At 39.4% G+C, this 15,689-nt stretch overlaps 1 protein-coding gene across 1 annotated transcript in view; it reads left to right on the forward strand.

Annotated features, from left to right (window-relative positions):
- FCRL3 (Fc receptor like 3) overlaps positions 1–15,689 on the forward strand; it is a 43,636-nt gene that overhangs the window by 20,921 nt on the left and 7,026 nt on the right. Inside the window, 3 exon segments of the mRNA XM_055586690.1 lie at positions 4,523–4,801; positions 5,462–5,581; positions 15,158–15,185. Coding sequence (XP_055442665.1) covers positions 4,523–4,801; positions 5,462–5,581; positions 15,158–15,185 — 427 coding nt within the window.

A 15,689-nucleotide genomic window follows, 5' to 3' on the forward strand; every position in this document is an offset into this window, starting at 1 on the left:
CAGCCAGAGTCCCTGTCCCCGCAGCAGACAACTGCTGACCCATGCCTCCACAGGAGATACTCAAACACACAAAGGCAGCTCTGGCTCAGTCTCTGTGAGGTTTCTGGGTCCTGGTGCACACAAGATTCTGTTTGAGCCTTCTGAGCATCTCTGGCGGGTATGGAGTTTGATTCTAAATGTTACGTAATTTTGGTGGGAATGTAAAATAATAAAATCATTATTGATACCACTATGGAAGTTCCTAAGAAAATTAAAAATAGAGCTACCATACGACACATAAATTCCACTTGTGAATTGTTGTTCAGTCTCTAAGTCGTGTCTGACTCTTTATGACCCCATAGACTGCATCACATCAGCCTTCTCTGACCTTCACTATCTCCCTGAGTTTGCTCAAACCCATGTCCATTGTGGCAGTGATGCCATGCAACCATCTCATCCTCTGTCACCCCCTTCTCCTCTTGCCCTTAGTCTTCCCCAGCATCATGGTCTTTTCCAATGAGTCAGCTCTTCTCATCAGGTGGCCAAAGTATTGGAGCTTCATCTTCAGCATCAGTCCTTCCAATGAATATTCAGGACTGATTTCCTTTAGGATTAACTGGTTTGATCTCCTTGCTGTCCAAAAGTCTTCTCCAGCACCACAGTTTGAAAGAAGAAAGCTATGGTACATATACATAATGGAGTATTATTCAGCCATTAAAAAGAATACATTTGAATCAGTTCTAATGAGGTGGATGAAACTGGAGCCTATTATACAGAGTGAAGTAAGCCAGAAAGAAAAACAGCAATACAGTATACTAACGCATATATATGGAATTTAGAAAGATGGTAACAATAACCCTGTGTACGAGACAGCAAAAGAGACACTGATGTATAGAACAGTCTTATGGACTCTGTGAGAGAGGGAGAGGGTGGGAAGATTTGGGAGAATGGCATTGAAACATGTAAAATATCATGTATGAAACGAGTCGCCAGTCCAGGTTCGATGCACGATACTGGATGCTTGGGGCTGGTGCACTGGGACGACCCAGAGGGATGGAATGGGGAGGGAGGAGGGAGGGGGGTTCGGGATGGGGAACACATGTATACCTGTGGCGGATTCATTTTGATATTTGGCAAAACTAATACAGTTACGTAAAGTCTAAAAGTAAAATAAAAAAAAAAAAAGAAAGAATCAGTTCTTAGACACTCAGCCTTTTTTATGGTCCAACTCTCACATCTGTACACCACTACTGGAAAAACCATAGCTTTGACTATATGGACCTTTGTTGGCAAAATGATGTCTCTGCTTTTTAATACATTGTCTAGGCTTGTCATTGTTATTCTTCCAAGGAGAAAGCATCTTTTAATTTCGTAGATGCAAGCACTGTCTGAAGTGATTTCAGAGCCCAAGAAAGTGAAATCTGACACTGTTTCCTCATTTTCCCTATCTATTTGCCATAAAGTGATGGCACTGGATGCCATGATCTTAGTTTTTTGAATGTTGAGTTTTAAGCCAACTTTTTCACTCTCCTCTTTCACCTTCATCGAGAGGCTCTTTAGTTCCTCTTCACTTTCTGCCATTAAAGTGGTATCATTTGCATATCTGAAGTTGTTGATATCTCTTCCAGCAATCTTGATTGCAGCTTGAGATTTATCTAGCCCAGCACTTCACATGATGTCCTCTGCATATGAGTTAAATAAGTAGTGTGATAATATACAGCCTCAATGTACTCCTTTCCCAATTTTGAACCAGTCCATTATTCCATGTTCAGTTCTAACTGTGGCTTCTTGTCTTACATACAGATTTCTCAGGAGGCAGGTAATGTGGACTTGTATTTCATCTCATTAAGAATATTTCACAATTTGCTGTGATTCACACAGTCAAAGGCTTTAGCATAGTCAATGAAACAGAAGGAGATTTTTTTTTTAAATTCCCTTTCTTTTTCTATGATCCAGTGTATGCTGGGAGTTTAATCTCTGGTTTCTCTGCCTTTTCTAAAGAAGTTCTTGGTTCACATACTGCTGAAGCCTGGCTTGAAGGATTTTGAGCAAAATCTTGCTAGCATGTGAAATGAGGGCAATTGTACAGTAATTTGAACATTCTTTGGCCTTGCCTTTCTTTGGGATTGGAATGAAAACTGACCTTTTCCAGTCCTGTGGCCACTGCGGAGTTTTCCAAATTTGCTGGCATAATGAATGCAGTGTGTTAACAGCATCTTCTTTTAAGATTTGAAATAGCTCAGCCAGAATTCCATCACCTCCACTAGCTTTGTTTGTAGTGATGCTTCCTAATACCCTCTTGACTTCACACATCAGGATGTCTGGCTCTACGTGAGTGATCACACCATCATGGTTATCTGGGTCATTAAGACCTTTTTTGTATAATTCTTTTGTGTATTCTTGCTACATTTTCTCAATCTCTTCTGCTTTTGTTAAGTCCTTGCCATTTTCGTCCTTTATTGTGCCTATCTTTGTAGGAAATATTCCCTTGGTATCTCCAGTTTTCTTAAAGAGATCTCTAGTCTTCCCCATTCTATTGTTCTGGATACTCCCTCCCCCCGCCCCCCAAAAAAGAGAAAAAATTGAAAATATATTCTCACAAAGACATTTGTATACTCATGTACAGAACATTATTCATTATAGCTAAAACATGGAAACAACCCGTGTCCATTAAAATATAAATGGGTAATCAAAATGTGGTATACACATGACATGGAATTTGTTCAGACTTATAAAGAAAGAAAATTCAGATACATGTAACAACATGGATGAATCTTGAGGTCATTATGGTAAGTGAGATAAACCAGTCAAAAGTAGACAAATACTATATGATCCCACTTATATAATATATTCAGAGTAATCAAAATCATAGAAACAGAAAGTAGGCTGATGTTTGTCAGGGGCTGGGGAGAAAGAGCATAGGGACTTATTGTTTAATGGGTATGTAATTTCAGTTTTACAAGAAAAAAGTTATGGAAATTGATGATGGTGTTGGTTTCACAGTGTTATGAAAGTGTTTATACCACTTCACTCTACACTTAAAAGGTTTATGGTGGAATATTTTAAGGTATGTATGTATATTTTACAGCAATACAAATTGAATAAACCTATAAGAAGTGGTGACATGGGTGAAAAGGCACACTGAGATGCACAAACATATAAAGACTTACCCCTGAGAACCTTAGCATCTGGCCTAAGTCATTGTATATTGTAAAGGATATACAGAAGGCCAAAACTCAAGCCATCTGTTTGAATTTTACAAAAGCACGACTTGGCATTTCCACCCAGATGAGACCGCTGGTGCCATCTGCCTTACAGCCAGCAGATGGTACATTTTTGAGTTGAATTATCCCCATTTAACTGATTGTCTCCATTACCTCTCTCCTTTACCCAATCTCAGATGCAAAGCTAAGCTCTAGATCCTTGCCAAACTTCTCTTGCCGATGAAGCACACAGTTTATATCTAAAGTCCTTGCACACAGACTGGTTTACCTGGGTTTCCTCACAACAGAATCAGCAATCTTACAGTTCACATTTCACATTAATTTATTATTGATGAATAATTCCATATATTAATTTAAAACATAATGATTTTCTGTTTTTCCTGGCTTCCCTATCTCTATAATCACAAATTAAAACAGAAATCTTTCTTGCTATTGCTGTATCTGGATATTTTGGGGCCAAATATAAATTAATTTATTTATCCACTTATTCACCAATTATTGATAATCTATTACATGCCAAGGCAAAATTATAGCAGTTGGAAATACAAAAATGAACAAAGAGTTAAGTCCTTGTTCTTATGAAACTTACATTCTGTTGGAATCAGATATATAACAATGATAACAATGATAAATGGATAGATACATAAATAACAGATTGATAGATGTTAGTGCTAATGCTAAGTAGAAAAATAAAGCAAGGTAACTGAGTAGAGGATACTTCAAATAGGTGTAGATATCTAGGTTTAAAGTTAAGTCTCAGGAATTAATAATATGGAGCAACAAACCTTGCGTTTAGTAATTATTCCTCTTGCTTTTAGTAATTTAGTTTATTGAATGCTTTACATACGTGATTCTTACTATTACCTCCACTTTAAAAAGGAATAAACTGAGACTTGGAGAAAGTTAAATGTTTTAAAACATCAAGATCACAGGGCTAATAAAGGGCAGTGAAAGTGTTATTCACTCAGCTGAGTCCGACCCTTTGTGACCCCATGGACTGTAGCCTGCCAGGTTCCTCTGTCCATGGAATTCTCCAGGTAAGAATACTGGAGTAGGTAACCATTCCCTTCTCCAGACCCAGGGATTGAACCTGGGTCTCCTGCACTGCTGGCAGATTCTTTACCATCAGAGCCACCAAGGAACTTGAGTTTAAATCCTGTCTCTGCCATTAATAAAGAGCAGAGATGGGATTTAAATTCAGGTTTTCCTGAATTACAAGCCCATGCTCCTACTACTGAACTATGCTGAATATTTCCTTTATTAAATTATTTTGTACATACTTAACCAAGACGGCTCATAAGCTATGTTGCCTCTTTCAGTTCCAGTGTCTCATCCTCTCTTCACCTTCAGTCCTGCTGTGCCCCAGGCTGTGGCGGGAGATGTGTTAGAGCTTCGCTGTGAGGCCCAAAGAGGCTCTCCCCCAATCCTGTACTGGTTTTATTACAAGAATGTCACGCTGGGGAGCAGAGAGGCCCCCTTTGGAGGAGGAGCATCCTTCAACTTCACTCTGATGGCAGAGCATTCCGGAAACTTTTCTTGTGGGGCTGACAATGGCCTAGGGGTGCAGCACAGTGAGATGGTGATACTCAGCATCATAGGTAGGTTTGTGGTACCTGGGCTACAGGTTACATTTATAGTCAATAAAATATTTCTCCAATAGACTGTACAAATCCTCCCAATGTCAAAGAGTTATTAACATGAAACCAAGGCTTGGGGCTTCTGGAGATTGGTACTGATTTCATGGGGACAGGGGAAGGAAAAGAAATAAATTTTAATGTTAGATTCTGGTAATCACTCTCCCTGTGCTATTATTTTAGGAGAAGGCAATGGCAACCCACTCCAGTACTCTTGCTTGGAAAATCCCATGGATGGAGGAGCCTGGTGGGGTACAGTCCGTGGGGTCGCTAAGAGTCGGACACGGCTGAGCGACTTCACTTTCACTTTTCACTTTCATGCATTGGAGAAGGAAATGACAACCCACTCCAGTGTTCTTGCGTGGAGAATCCCAGGGACGGGGGAGCCTGGTGGGCTTCTGTCTATGGGGTCTCACAGAGTCGGACACGACTGAAGCAACTTAGCAGCAGCAGCAGCAGTAATATTATTTTGAAAATTACAAACTATACTGGAAATGATTCCAATTGAGAAATCAGAACCTGGCAAAAACCTGTCCTAATATATAGCTAGTCCTGCACCTACATAGTTTTTGTCTGGATGAAATATATTTGGCACTGAACTCAAGTACAGGTCTCTTCACTTAGGACCACCCAGTAACAAAACAACCCTTATCACTGAGGGAGTCACCGCAGGGCTACTGAGCATCCTTGGCCTTGCTGCTACTGCTGCTCTGGTGCGTCACTTCAGGACCCAGAGGGATTCAGGTAAGTGGCTATATCTCACTCTTTAATATTGTGACTTTTGCCATTGCTATTATTATTTCTACTTGTGTAGTGTATCCTACAAAGGTTGATTATTCTTTTCCCAGTACTGATCACACAGATTGGCAGAGATTAAAAGGCAGAACAAATTTCTTAATGAAGTTGTTATTCCATGTGTTTCATTTGAGTTTTAAATCAGAGAGTAGAGTCTTGTTTCCACTCAAAAATTAGAAAGTTAAGTATTTATTGTTCCAACCTCAGTCCAAAGCTTAGTGAAAATAAAAAGAATGAAAGAGAAAGTCCTTCATCTGTAACAACAACAGAAATAAACAATAGCCATAGGTACAATCCATAAACTCATATATATTTAAATACCATTTAAATATAGTGATATTTAGATAAAATTAAGATATTCTGAGAATGAAATTAAAATTTCAGTTTCTGCTTGTTTGTTGCTATTATGTGTGTGTTAGTCCCTCAGCCATGTCCAACTCTTTGTGACCCTATGGATTCTAGCCTGCCAGGCTCCTCTGTCCATGGGATTCTCCAGGCAAGAATACTGGAATGGATTACCAGTTCCTTTTCCAGGGTATCTTCCCAACCCAGGGATTGAACGGGTCTGCCACATTGCAGGCAGATTCTTTAACATCTGAGCCATCAAGGAAGCCCCTTGTTGCTAGTATATAGAAATTCAATTGATTTTTCTATGTTGGTCTCATATCCTACAGCTTTGCTAAACACACTTATTAGTTCTAGTATTAGTTTTGTCGATTTCATCAGATTTTCTACATAGATGATCAAGTCATCTACGAATAAAGATAATTCTATGCCTTCCTTTCCAATCTCAATTCCTTTTATTTCTTTTTCCTTAGTGTACTGGCTAGAACCTCCTGTACACAATGTTCAACAGAAGTGTTAAGAGAACAGATGTCTTTGTTTTGTTCTTGAGCTTAGGGAAGGGAAAGTACTTGAACTTTCACCATTTATATTTGATAATCCTAGCTATGGATTTCTTGTAGCTACTGTTTGTTAGGCTGAAAAAGTCCCTACTAATTGTAATTTACTGACAGTTTTTACAGAACAATGACAAATGCTTTTTCTACATTGAGAAAATCATACGATTTTATTTTCTAGTCTACTGATACAGATTTTGGATTTTGAATGTTGAAACAGCTTTGCATTTCTGGGGTTAACCTCACTTGGTTATAATTTTTGAATTTGATTTGCTAAAATTTTGTTAAGAATGTTTGCACCTATGTTCATAAGGGATATTGGTTTGGTAGCTTTATTTCTTATCATTTCTTTTTCTGGCTGGATGTCAAGGTAATATCCATTTAGTTACGACCTCCAGAATCCTTCATTCCTCTTTCTACATATATACATCCACATGGTATCATTTTCTCTCTGCTTAAAGGATTTATTTTTAACATTTCTTGTAGTATGAGTTTGTTGGTGAATTTGATTGATAGTGTTGAAGTCTTCGATATCTGTACTATTTTTTCTCCTACTTTATTGATTATTGAGAGGATATTAAAATTTTCAACAATAATTGTGGATTTTTTCATTTCTTCTTGCAATTTTATCAGATTTGCTTCATGTATCTTGAAACTCTATTATTTGGTGCACAAATGTTTATCACTATTATGTGTTTTTGATGAAATTACCACGTTATCCTTTATGACTTTATGACCTTTTTATTCCTGGTGGTATCATTTAACCCTGAAACACTATTTGATATTAATAAAAATTAATTAATGTTGTATTAACTATAGGGCTTCCCTGGTGGCTCAGATAGTAAAGAATATGCCTGTAATGCAGGAGACCCCCCTGGAGAAAGGAATGGCTACCCACTCCAGTATTCTGGCCTAGAGAATCCCATGGAAAGAGGAGCCTATATTAATATATTGATATCAAATAATATTTCAAGGTAAATTATACTACCAGGAATAAAAAGCTATATAATTAATGTTGGGCTTCCCAGGTGGCTCAGTGGTAAAGAATCTGCCTGCCAAAGCAGGAGACACAAGAGACATGGGTTTGATCCCTGGGTTGGAAAGGTCCCCTGGAGGAGGAAATGGCAACTTGCTCCAGTATTGTTGCCTGGAGAAGCCCATGAACAGAGGAGCCTGGAGGGCTACAGTCCATGAGGTTACAAAGAGCTGGACACAACTGAACACATATGCATATAATTAATGTTAGCTTGACATTTCTTTTTTCCACTCTTTAAAATTTTAACCTATTTGTGCTTCTATATTTAAAGCATATTTTTATAGATAGCATATGGTTAATTCTGTTTTTTATCTAATATGGCAGTCTCTTTCTACTTTCTAACTTTAAAAACTTTGACCATTTACATTAATATGATTGTTGATACAATTAGGTTCCTATGTCTATTATTTCCCTATTTGCTATCTGCTTGTCTCATTTGTTCTTTGTTTTCTATTTCCTTTTTCTGTCTACCCTCTTGGGTATTTTTGTGATTCCATTTTATTTCCTTTGTTGGTTTATTAGCTATATAACTCTTTGTTTTGTTATTTTAGTGGTTACTTTAAGGTACATGGTGTACATATCTAACTTCTCAGTCTACTTACAAGTGACATTGTATCACTGCATGTATAGCATAAGAATATTATCATTGTGTACTCCATTTCTCCTTTCCCTGGTACATTGTTATTACTTTTTAAACAGTTATTTTTAAAAGAAGCTTACATATAATTTAAAAATATTATACATTTACTCATACAGCTAACACTTCAATGTTCTTCATTCCTTTATGTGTATCCATATTTTCATCTGATATCATTTTTTTTTCTGCAAAAAGATTTCTTGTAGGATGGGTCTTCTAGTGATTAATTATCTCCACTTCTGTATGACTATAAAAGTCTTTGTTTTGCATTCATTTGTGAAATATTTTTACTGGCATAGAATCCTAAGTTGAAAAAAAATTTTTTTCTTTCAATATTTAAAAGATGTTGCTGTACTGTCTTCCTGTGTGCATGGCTTCTGACAAGAAATCTGCCATCATTCTTGACTTTTTTCTTATGTGACTGCTTTAATTTTTCTCTCTGAATGCTTTTTGTGGATCAGAAATCTTGGGATGTATGGACTGTTTTATTCAGTGCTTTGGGTGCTTATAAGGTTTCAAGACTTTATATTTGGAACTACTAATCCTTTACTTTCTGTCTTTCTCTGTGGTATAACACGAACTCTCCTTTTCTATTAGACCAAGTGATTCTGCTTTCCTTTTTTGTTTTAGGGCTCATACTGAAAATCAAGCAAATAAACAAATAATTGGATCTCAGTTTAATGAAAACCATCTTAATGATGGTGGTTAAGCATGTCTTCTTACTTCTACTTTCAGGTCAATCAATGGTCCTTTATCCTTCTTCTTTGATAAAAATGGCATCATTTCACATCATTTTGTGACTGATATTTACAGCTACCTAATATTTTTTCAAATAATATTACGTATACAATTTTTATGTAGCACTAACCCTGATCAGTTCAGTTCTGTTCAGTCGCTCAGTCATGTCTGACTCTGTGATCCCATGGACTGCAGCATGCCAGGCTTCCCTGCCCATCACCAACTCCAGAGCTTACTCAAACTCATGTCCATTGAGTCGGTGATGCCATCCAACCATCTCATCCTCTGTCATCCCCTTCTCCTCCTGCCCTCAATCTTTCCCAGCATCAGGGTCTTTTCAAATGAGTCAGTTCTCCGCATCAGGTGGCCAAAGTATTGGAGTTTCAGCTTCACCATCAGTCCTTCCAGTGAATATTCAGAACTGATTTCCTTTAGGATGGACTTGTTTGATCTCCTTGTAGTCCAAAGGGCCTCTCAAGAGTCTTTTCCAACACCACAATTCAAAAGCATCAATTCTTCGATGTTCAGATTTCTTTACAGTCCATCTCTCACATCCATACATGACTACTGGAAAAACTATAGTTTTGACTAGATGGACCTTTGCCGGCAACATAATGTCTGCTTTTTAATATGATGCCTACATCATAGCTTTTCTTCCAAGGAGCAAGTGTCTTTTAATTTCATGGCTGCAGTCACCATCTACAGTGATTTTGGAGCCCCCCCCCGCCCCCCTCAAAATAAAGCCTCTCACTGTTTCCACTGTTTCCCCATCTATTTACCATGAAGTGATGGGACCAGATGCCATGATCTTAGTTTTCTGAATGTTGAGCTTTAAGCCAATTTTTTCACTCTCCTCTTTCACTTTCATCAAGAGGCTTTTTAGTTCTCCTTTGCTTTCTGCCATAAGGGTGGTGTCATCTGCATATGTGAGGTTATTGATATTTCTCCCAGCAATCTTGATTCCAGCTTGTGCTTCATCCAGCTTGGCATTTCACATGATATACTTTGCATATAAGTTAAATAAGCAGGGTGACAATATATAGCCTCGATGTACTCCTTTCCCAATTTGGAACCAGTCTGTTGTTCCATGTCCAGTTCTAACTGTTGCTTCCTGACCTGCATACAGATTTCTCAGGAGACCGGTAAGGTGGTCTGGTATTCCCATCTCTTTAAGAATTTTCCACAGTTTGTTATGATCCACTCAGTCAAAGGCTTTGGCATAGTCAATAAAGCAGAAATAGATGTTTTTCTGGAACCCTCTTGCTTTTTTGATGATCCAGTGGATGTTGGCAATTTGATCTCTGGTTCCCCTGCCTTTTCTAAATCCAGCTTGAATATCTGGAAGTTCACAGTTCACATACTGTTGAAGCTTGGCTTGGAGAATTTTGAGCATTACTTTGCTAGCATGTGATGAGTGCAATTGTGTGGTAGTTTGAACATCCTTTGGCATTGCCTTTCTTTTGGATTGGAATGAAAACTCACCTTTTCCAGTCCCGTGTCCACTGCTGAGTTTTCCAAATTTGCTGGCATGTTGAATGCAGCACTTGTAGACCATCATCTTTTAGGATTTGAAATAGCTCAACTGGAATTCCATCACCTCCACTAGCTTTGTTTATAGTGATGCTTCCTAAGGCCCACTTGACTTCGCATTCCAGGATGTCTGGATCTAGTCCAGTGATCACAACATCGTGGTTATCTGGGTCATTAAAATCTTTTTTTTTTTTTTTTTGTATAGTTCTTCTGTGTTCTTGCCAGCTCTTCTTAATATCTTCTGCTTCTATTAGGTCCATACAATTCCTGTCCTTTATTGTGCCCATCTTTGCATGAAATGTTCCCTTGGTATCTCTAATTTTCTTGAAGAGATCCCTAGTCTTTCCCATTCTATTGTTTTCCTCTATTTCTTTGCATTGATCGCTGAGGAAGGCTTTCTTATCTCTCCTTGCTATTCTTTGGAACTCTGCATTCAGATGGATATATCTTTCCTTTTGTCTTTACCTTTCACTTCTCTTCTTTTCTCAGCTATTTGTAAGGCCTCCTCAGACAACCATTTTGCCTTTTTGCATTTCTTTTTCTTGGGGATGGTCTTGATCACTGCCTCCTGTGAAGTGAAGTGAAGTGAATTTGCTCAGTCATCTGACTCTTTGCGACCCCATAGACTGCAGCCTACCAGGCTCCTCTGTCCATGGGATTTTCCAGGCAATAGTACTGGAGTGGATTGCCATTTCCTTCTCCAGGGGATCTTCCCAACCCAGGGCTTGAACCCAGGTCTCCCACATTGTAGACAGACACCTTTACCGTCTGAGCCACCTGCCTCCTGTACCATATTACAAACCTCTGTGTCCATAGTTCTTCAGGCACCCTGTCTATCAGATCTAATCCCTGGAATCTATTTGTCATTTCCACTGTATAATTATAAGGGATTTGTTTAGGTCATACCTGAATGGTCTAGTGGTTTTCCCTACTTTCTTCAATTTCAGTCTGAATTTTGCAATAAGGAGTTGTTTATCTGAGCCACTGTCAACTCCCAGTCTTGTTTTTGCTGACTGTATAGAGCTTCTCCATCTTCAGCTGCAAAGAATATAATCAATCTGATTTCAGTATTGGCCATTTGGTGATGTCCATGTGTAGAAACTTCTCTGGGTTGTTGGAAGAGAACATTTACTATGACCAATGCAAGGAGTCTAACTTTGATAGTACTCATCATAAAATCTATCATTCAATTGGAATCTATTATATGTGATTTTTTAATGTGTCCACTTTTATGTACATTTGACTTCAGTTCAACCACTATTGCTATAACTATATTGAAGATGAAGAAATGAAGAATTCAGGAAGCAACCTTTCCAGATTCATGTATACCTAGTAAGAGTCAGAGTTAGGGCATAACTGGGGTCTCCCTAGCCCTTAAGTCCATATTCTCTCCATTACATTTTTTTTTTAAAGTCACTCAGTTGTGTCTGACTCTTTGAGACCCCATGGACTATACAGTCCATGGAATTCTCCAGACCAGAACACTGGAGTGGGTAGCCTTTCTCTTCTCCAAGGGATCTTCCCAACCCAGGGATTGAACCCAGGTCTCCTGCATTGTAAACAGACTCTTTACCAACTGAGCCACAAGGGAAGCCCAAGAATACTGGAGTGGGTAGCCTATCCCTTCTCCAGGGGATCTTTCCAACCCAGGAATCCAACTGGGGTCTCCTGCATTACAGGAGGATTCTTTACCAACTGAGCTATGAGGGAAGACCCCATTAGGTCTTGGTGACTTGTAAAATGCTGGTTGCACCTCCTACTTTAAAAAGTTACTTTTCTATATCATTGCCTGTCTGGATTTCATTTATTAATCAATAATATACTAGGCATGCAGGCATGGGAACTTCAGTATTGCAGTTGATAATAGTAAAAAACAAAAACAGATTGCTGTCAGTACAACACCAAATAACACAAGAGAAGGAAAGATTACCAATCATTATTTTATGTGGTCCATGAGGGCAGAGGCCCAGGAGGTTCTGTCCTCCAGATTTAGGGGAAATTGTTGTTTTAAATGACAAACATGACTAAGAAATTCTGACAGGCTACCAATCAAAGGGCTTCTGCCTATCACAACTCAAAATCTTGCCTATTGTACTTCCCTCCAAGCAAAGTCTTCCTTCTCATTATTGACCAGTCTTCTCAGGGAAGAGCTCAGGCCTTCCAAATTCCTCTAAAAATGAAGAATTCTGCTCCTTAAGCCTGATTGTTTCCTCCAAGTTACCAAAAGGAATGGTATATTTATTAGTTCTATAACTGCTTGGATTAGCATTCTGGTAATGTAATGCCCCCAAACCCCAGTCTCCTTAGCTCTGTGATGGTCATGATAATAGTATCTACATTATAGGCACTATGAGACAGTCTATATAAACTGCTGAGCACAGTGCCTGGCCAAAATATCTTCAGTGAATATTAGCTTATATTATAAATAGCCACGTTTTGGGTCTGTTTTCCTTCAGGCAAATGAAGAGATAGTCTGACTCTCAGATGCACCCTAAACTTAGTTAACCTGTCTACAAGTAAGAATGTTGGTTGTTGATTGATGATGTTACAATTCCAGAGGAGAGAGATACAGGCTAGGATTCTGCTTGCATGCCTTTAGTTTAACTCAGGACACCTGGTTCCCAAAGACAGGGTCTGAAGACATTAATCAGTCATTTTTTGTGGTATGTAAAGGTGGCTCAGCAGTAAAGAATCCACCTGCCAATGCAGGAGACACAAGAAACATGGCTTTGGTCCCTGGGTCGGGAAGATCCCCTGGAGAAGGAAGTGGCAACCCACTCCAGTATTCTTGCCTGGGAAATCCCATGGACAGAGGAGCCTGGTGGGCTACAGTCCATGGAGTCTCAAAGAGTTGGACATGACTGAGTGACTGATCACACACACAAGCCTGAATATGTCTACTTTGGGCAATAACCTGTGTTCTCTAAGCCCAGTGAGATGGATACAGTGTGCATGCATGCTTAATTGCCCAGTCGTGCCTAACTCTACGACCTTTATGGATTGACTATGTGACTGTTATGGAGCCTCACGGGCAGGTTCCTTTGTACATGGGATGTTTCAGGCAAGAATACTGGAGTGGGTTGCCATCTCCTCCTCCAGAGGAGCTTTCTGATTCAGGAATCAAACCCAAGTTTACTGCCTTGTAGGCAGATTCTTTACCCACTGATCCAACAGGGTAACCCAAGACAGATATAGCTTCTGCTGCTGCTAAGTCGCTTCAGTCGTGTCCAACTCTGTGCAACCCCATAGACAGGAGCCCACCAGGCTCCCCCATCCCTGGGATTCTCCAGGCAAGAATACTGGAGTGGGTTGCCATTTCCTTCTCCAATTCACGAAAGTGAAGAGTGAAAGTGAAGTCACTCAGTCGTGTGCAACTCTTCGTGACCCCATGGACTGCAGCCTACCAGGCTCCTCCATCCATGGGATTTTCCAGGCAAGAGTACTGGAGTGGGTTGCCATTGCCTTCTCTAGACAGATACAGAGTCATAGGTAAAAGGCAAAGGACAGAGATGGGAAGCTTAGGAGGAGGGTTGTATTGGACAGGCCAGAAAGACTTCAATATTTCAGTGTTGATGGAAATATTGTGTATTTTTAAGGCTGATGGAATAGGCTTCCGGATTATGTTTACATTTAATCACCGATTGGGTAATTGTCTTCCCTGGTGGCTCAGATGGTAACGCGTCTGCCTACAATACAGGAGACCCAGGTTCAATCCCTGGGTTGGCAAGATCTCCTGGAGAAGGACATAGCAACCCACTCCAGTATTCTTTCCTGGAAAATCCCATGGATGGAGGAGCCTGGCAGGCTACAGTCCATGGGGTCGCAAAGAGTTGGACACAACTGAGCGACTTCAGTTCACTTTACTTCACTTCAGATAATTGTCAACTTGTCTTTTAGTCCTTGTAGTACATAGTTTAATTTGTACATGTACAAACTATGTAGTACATAGTTAATTAGTACATAGTTCAGTTGTTTAACAAATCTTTATTAAATATTTTCAAACTTCTAAGCACAGGAAATACAAAAATAATTAAGATGAGTTTTGTACCTTCAAGTAACATACCCTTTCATGAAGCAGTGTTTGAGGCAAACACAGAAATTGATAATTACAATGCAATATGGTAATTTTAATATAGCAGGGTTCTATGTGCATCAGGGGAAGCTCTGGAGGAGGAAGGATAAATTGAATTAGGTGAAAGGGAAGGAAAGAAGGGATATGGAGAAAACAATAAGCACCAAATGCTGTTGAAATGGACTTACAAGAGTCTTGTAGTCCCATTGAATCACACTTGTGTAACAATTCAGTATTAATTTTAACCCCTCTCTAGGCCACAGTCTCCTTTTCTCCACCTCATGGGGCTGCAGTCAGAATAGAGAAGTGGGAGTATGGGTAGCACTTGGCCTAGAGGTAAACAGTAAGTTGTCTGTCTTCTGCTACTCAGTTACAAACTACATAGAGTTCATTCTATTGACTGAATGAGAATAATTGTGATTCTGTGCAAATATCTCTTCAGATCCCACCTTCCTTCTCTATAACATGACCTACGGGGTGGAGCCAGATGTTCTCAAAGATTTGCCATAGCTGAAATCTAGGATGGATTTGATTTCTGGGAAAGGACATTCTAACATATAGCACATTGTCCACACAGATCACTTATCATCAGTGTTCCTTTGTTGTTTTTCAGAAAGATTTTCCACCACCGGAACACCTAGGTAAGGTTTCTGCTTCTGGTGCTGCGAGCCTTTTCATTTTATTTATGTTTCCAGGATAGAACATGAAACTATGTGCATTTAAAAGTATTTTACTGGATTTCCTATTAAATTTTCAAATGCTTGGTGGGGAGGGATAAATTAGAACTGGATTGACACACACACATTACAATGTATATCAATAAGATAGATAATTAATAAGGACCTACTGTATAGCACAGGGAACTCTACTCAATATTTTGTAATGGCCTACATGGATAAAGAAGCTAAAAAGGGTATGCTGCTGCTGCTGCTAAGTCGCTTCAGTCGTGTCCAACTCTGTGCGACCCCATAGACGGCAGCCCACCAGGCTCCCCTGTCCCTGGGATTCTCCAGGCAAGAACACTGGAGTGGGTTGCCATTTCCTTCTCCAAGGCATGAAAGTGAAAAGTGAAAGTGAAGTCGCTCAGTCGTGTCTGACTCCTATCAACCCCATGGACTGCAGCCCACCAGGCCCCTCTGTCCATG

This window comes from Bubalus kerabau, chromosome 6 (genome assembly GCF_029407905.1).
Source record: "Bubalus kerabau isolate K-KA32 ecotype Philippines breed swamp buffalo chromosome 6, PCC_UOA_SB_1v2, whole genome shotgun sequence".
Classification (NCBI taxonomy): Eukaryota; Metazoa; Chordata; class Mammalia; order Artiodactyla; family Bovidae; genus Bubalus; species Bubalus kerabau.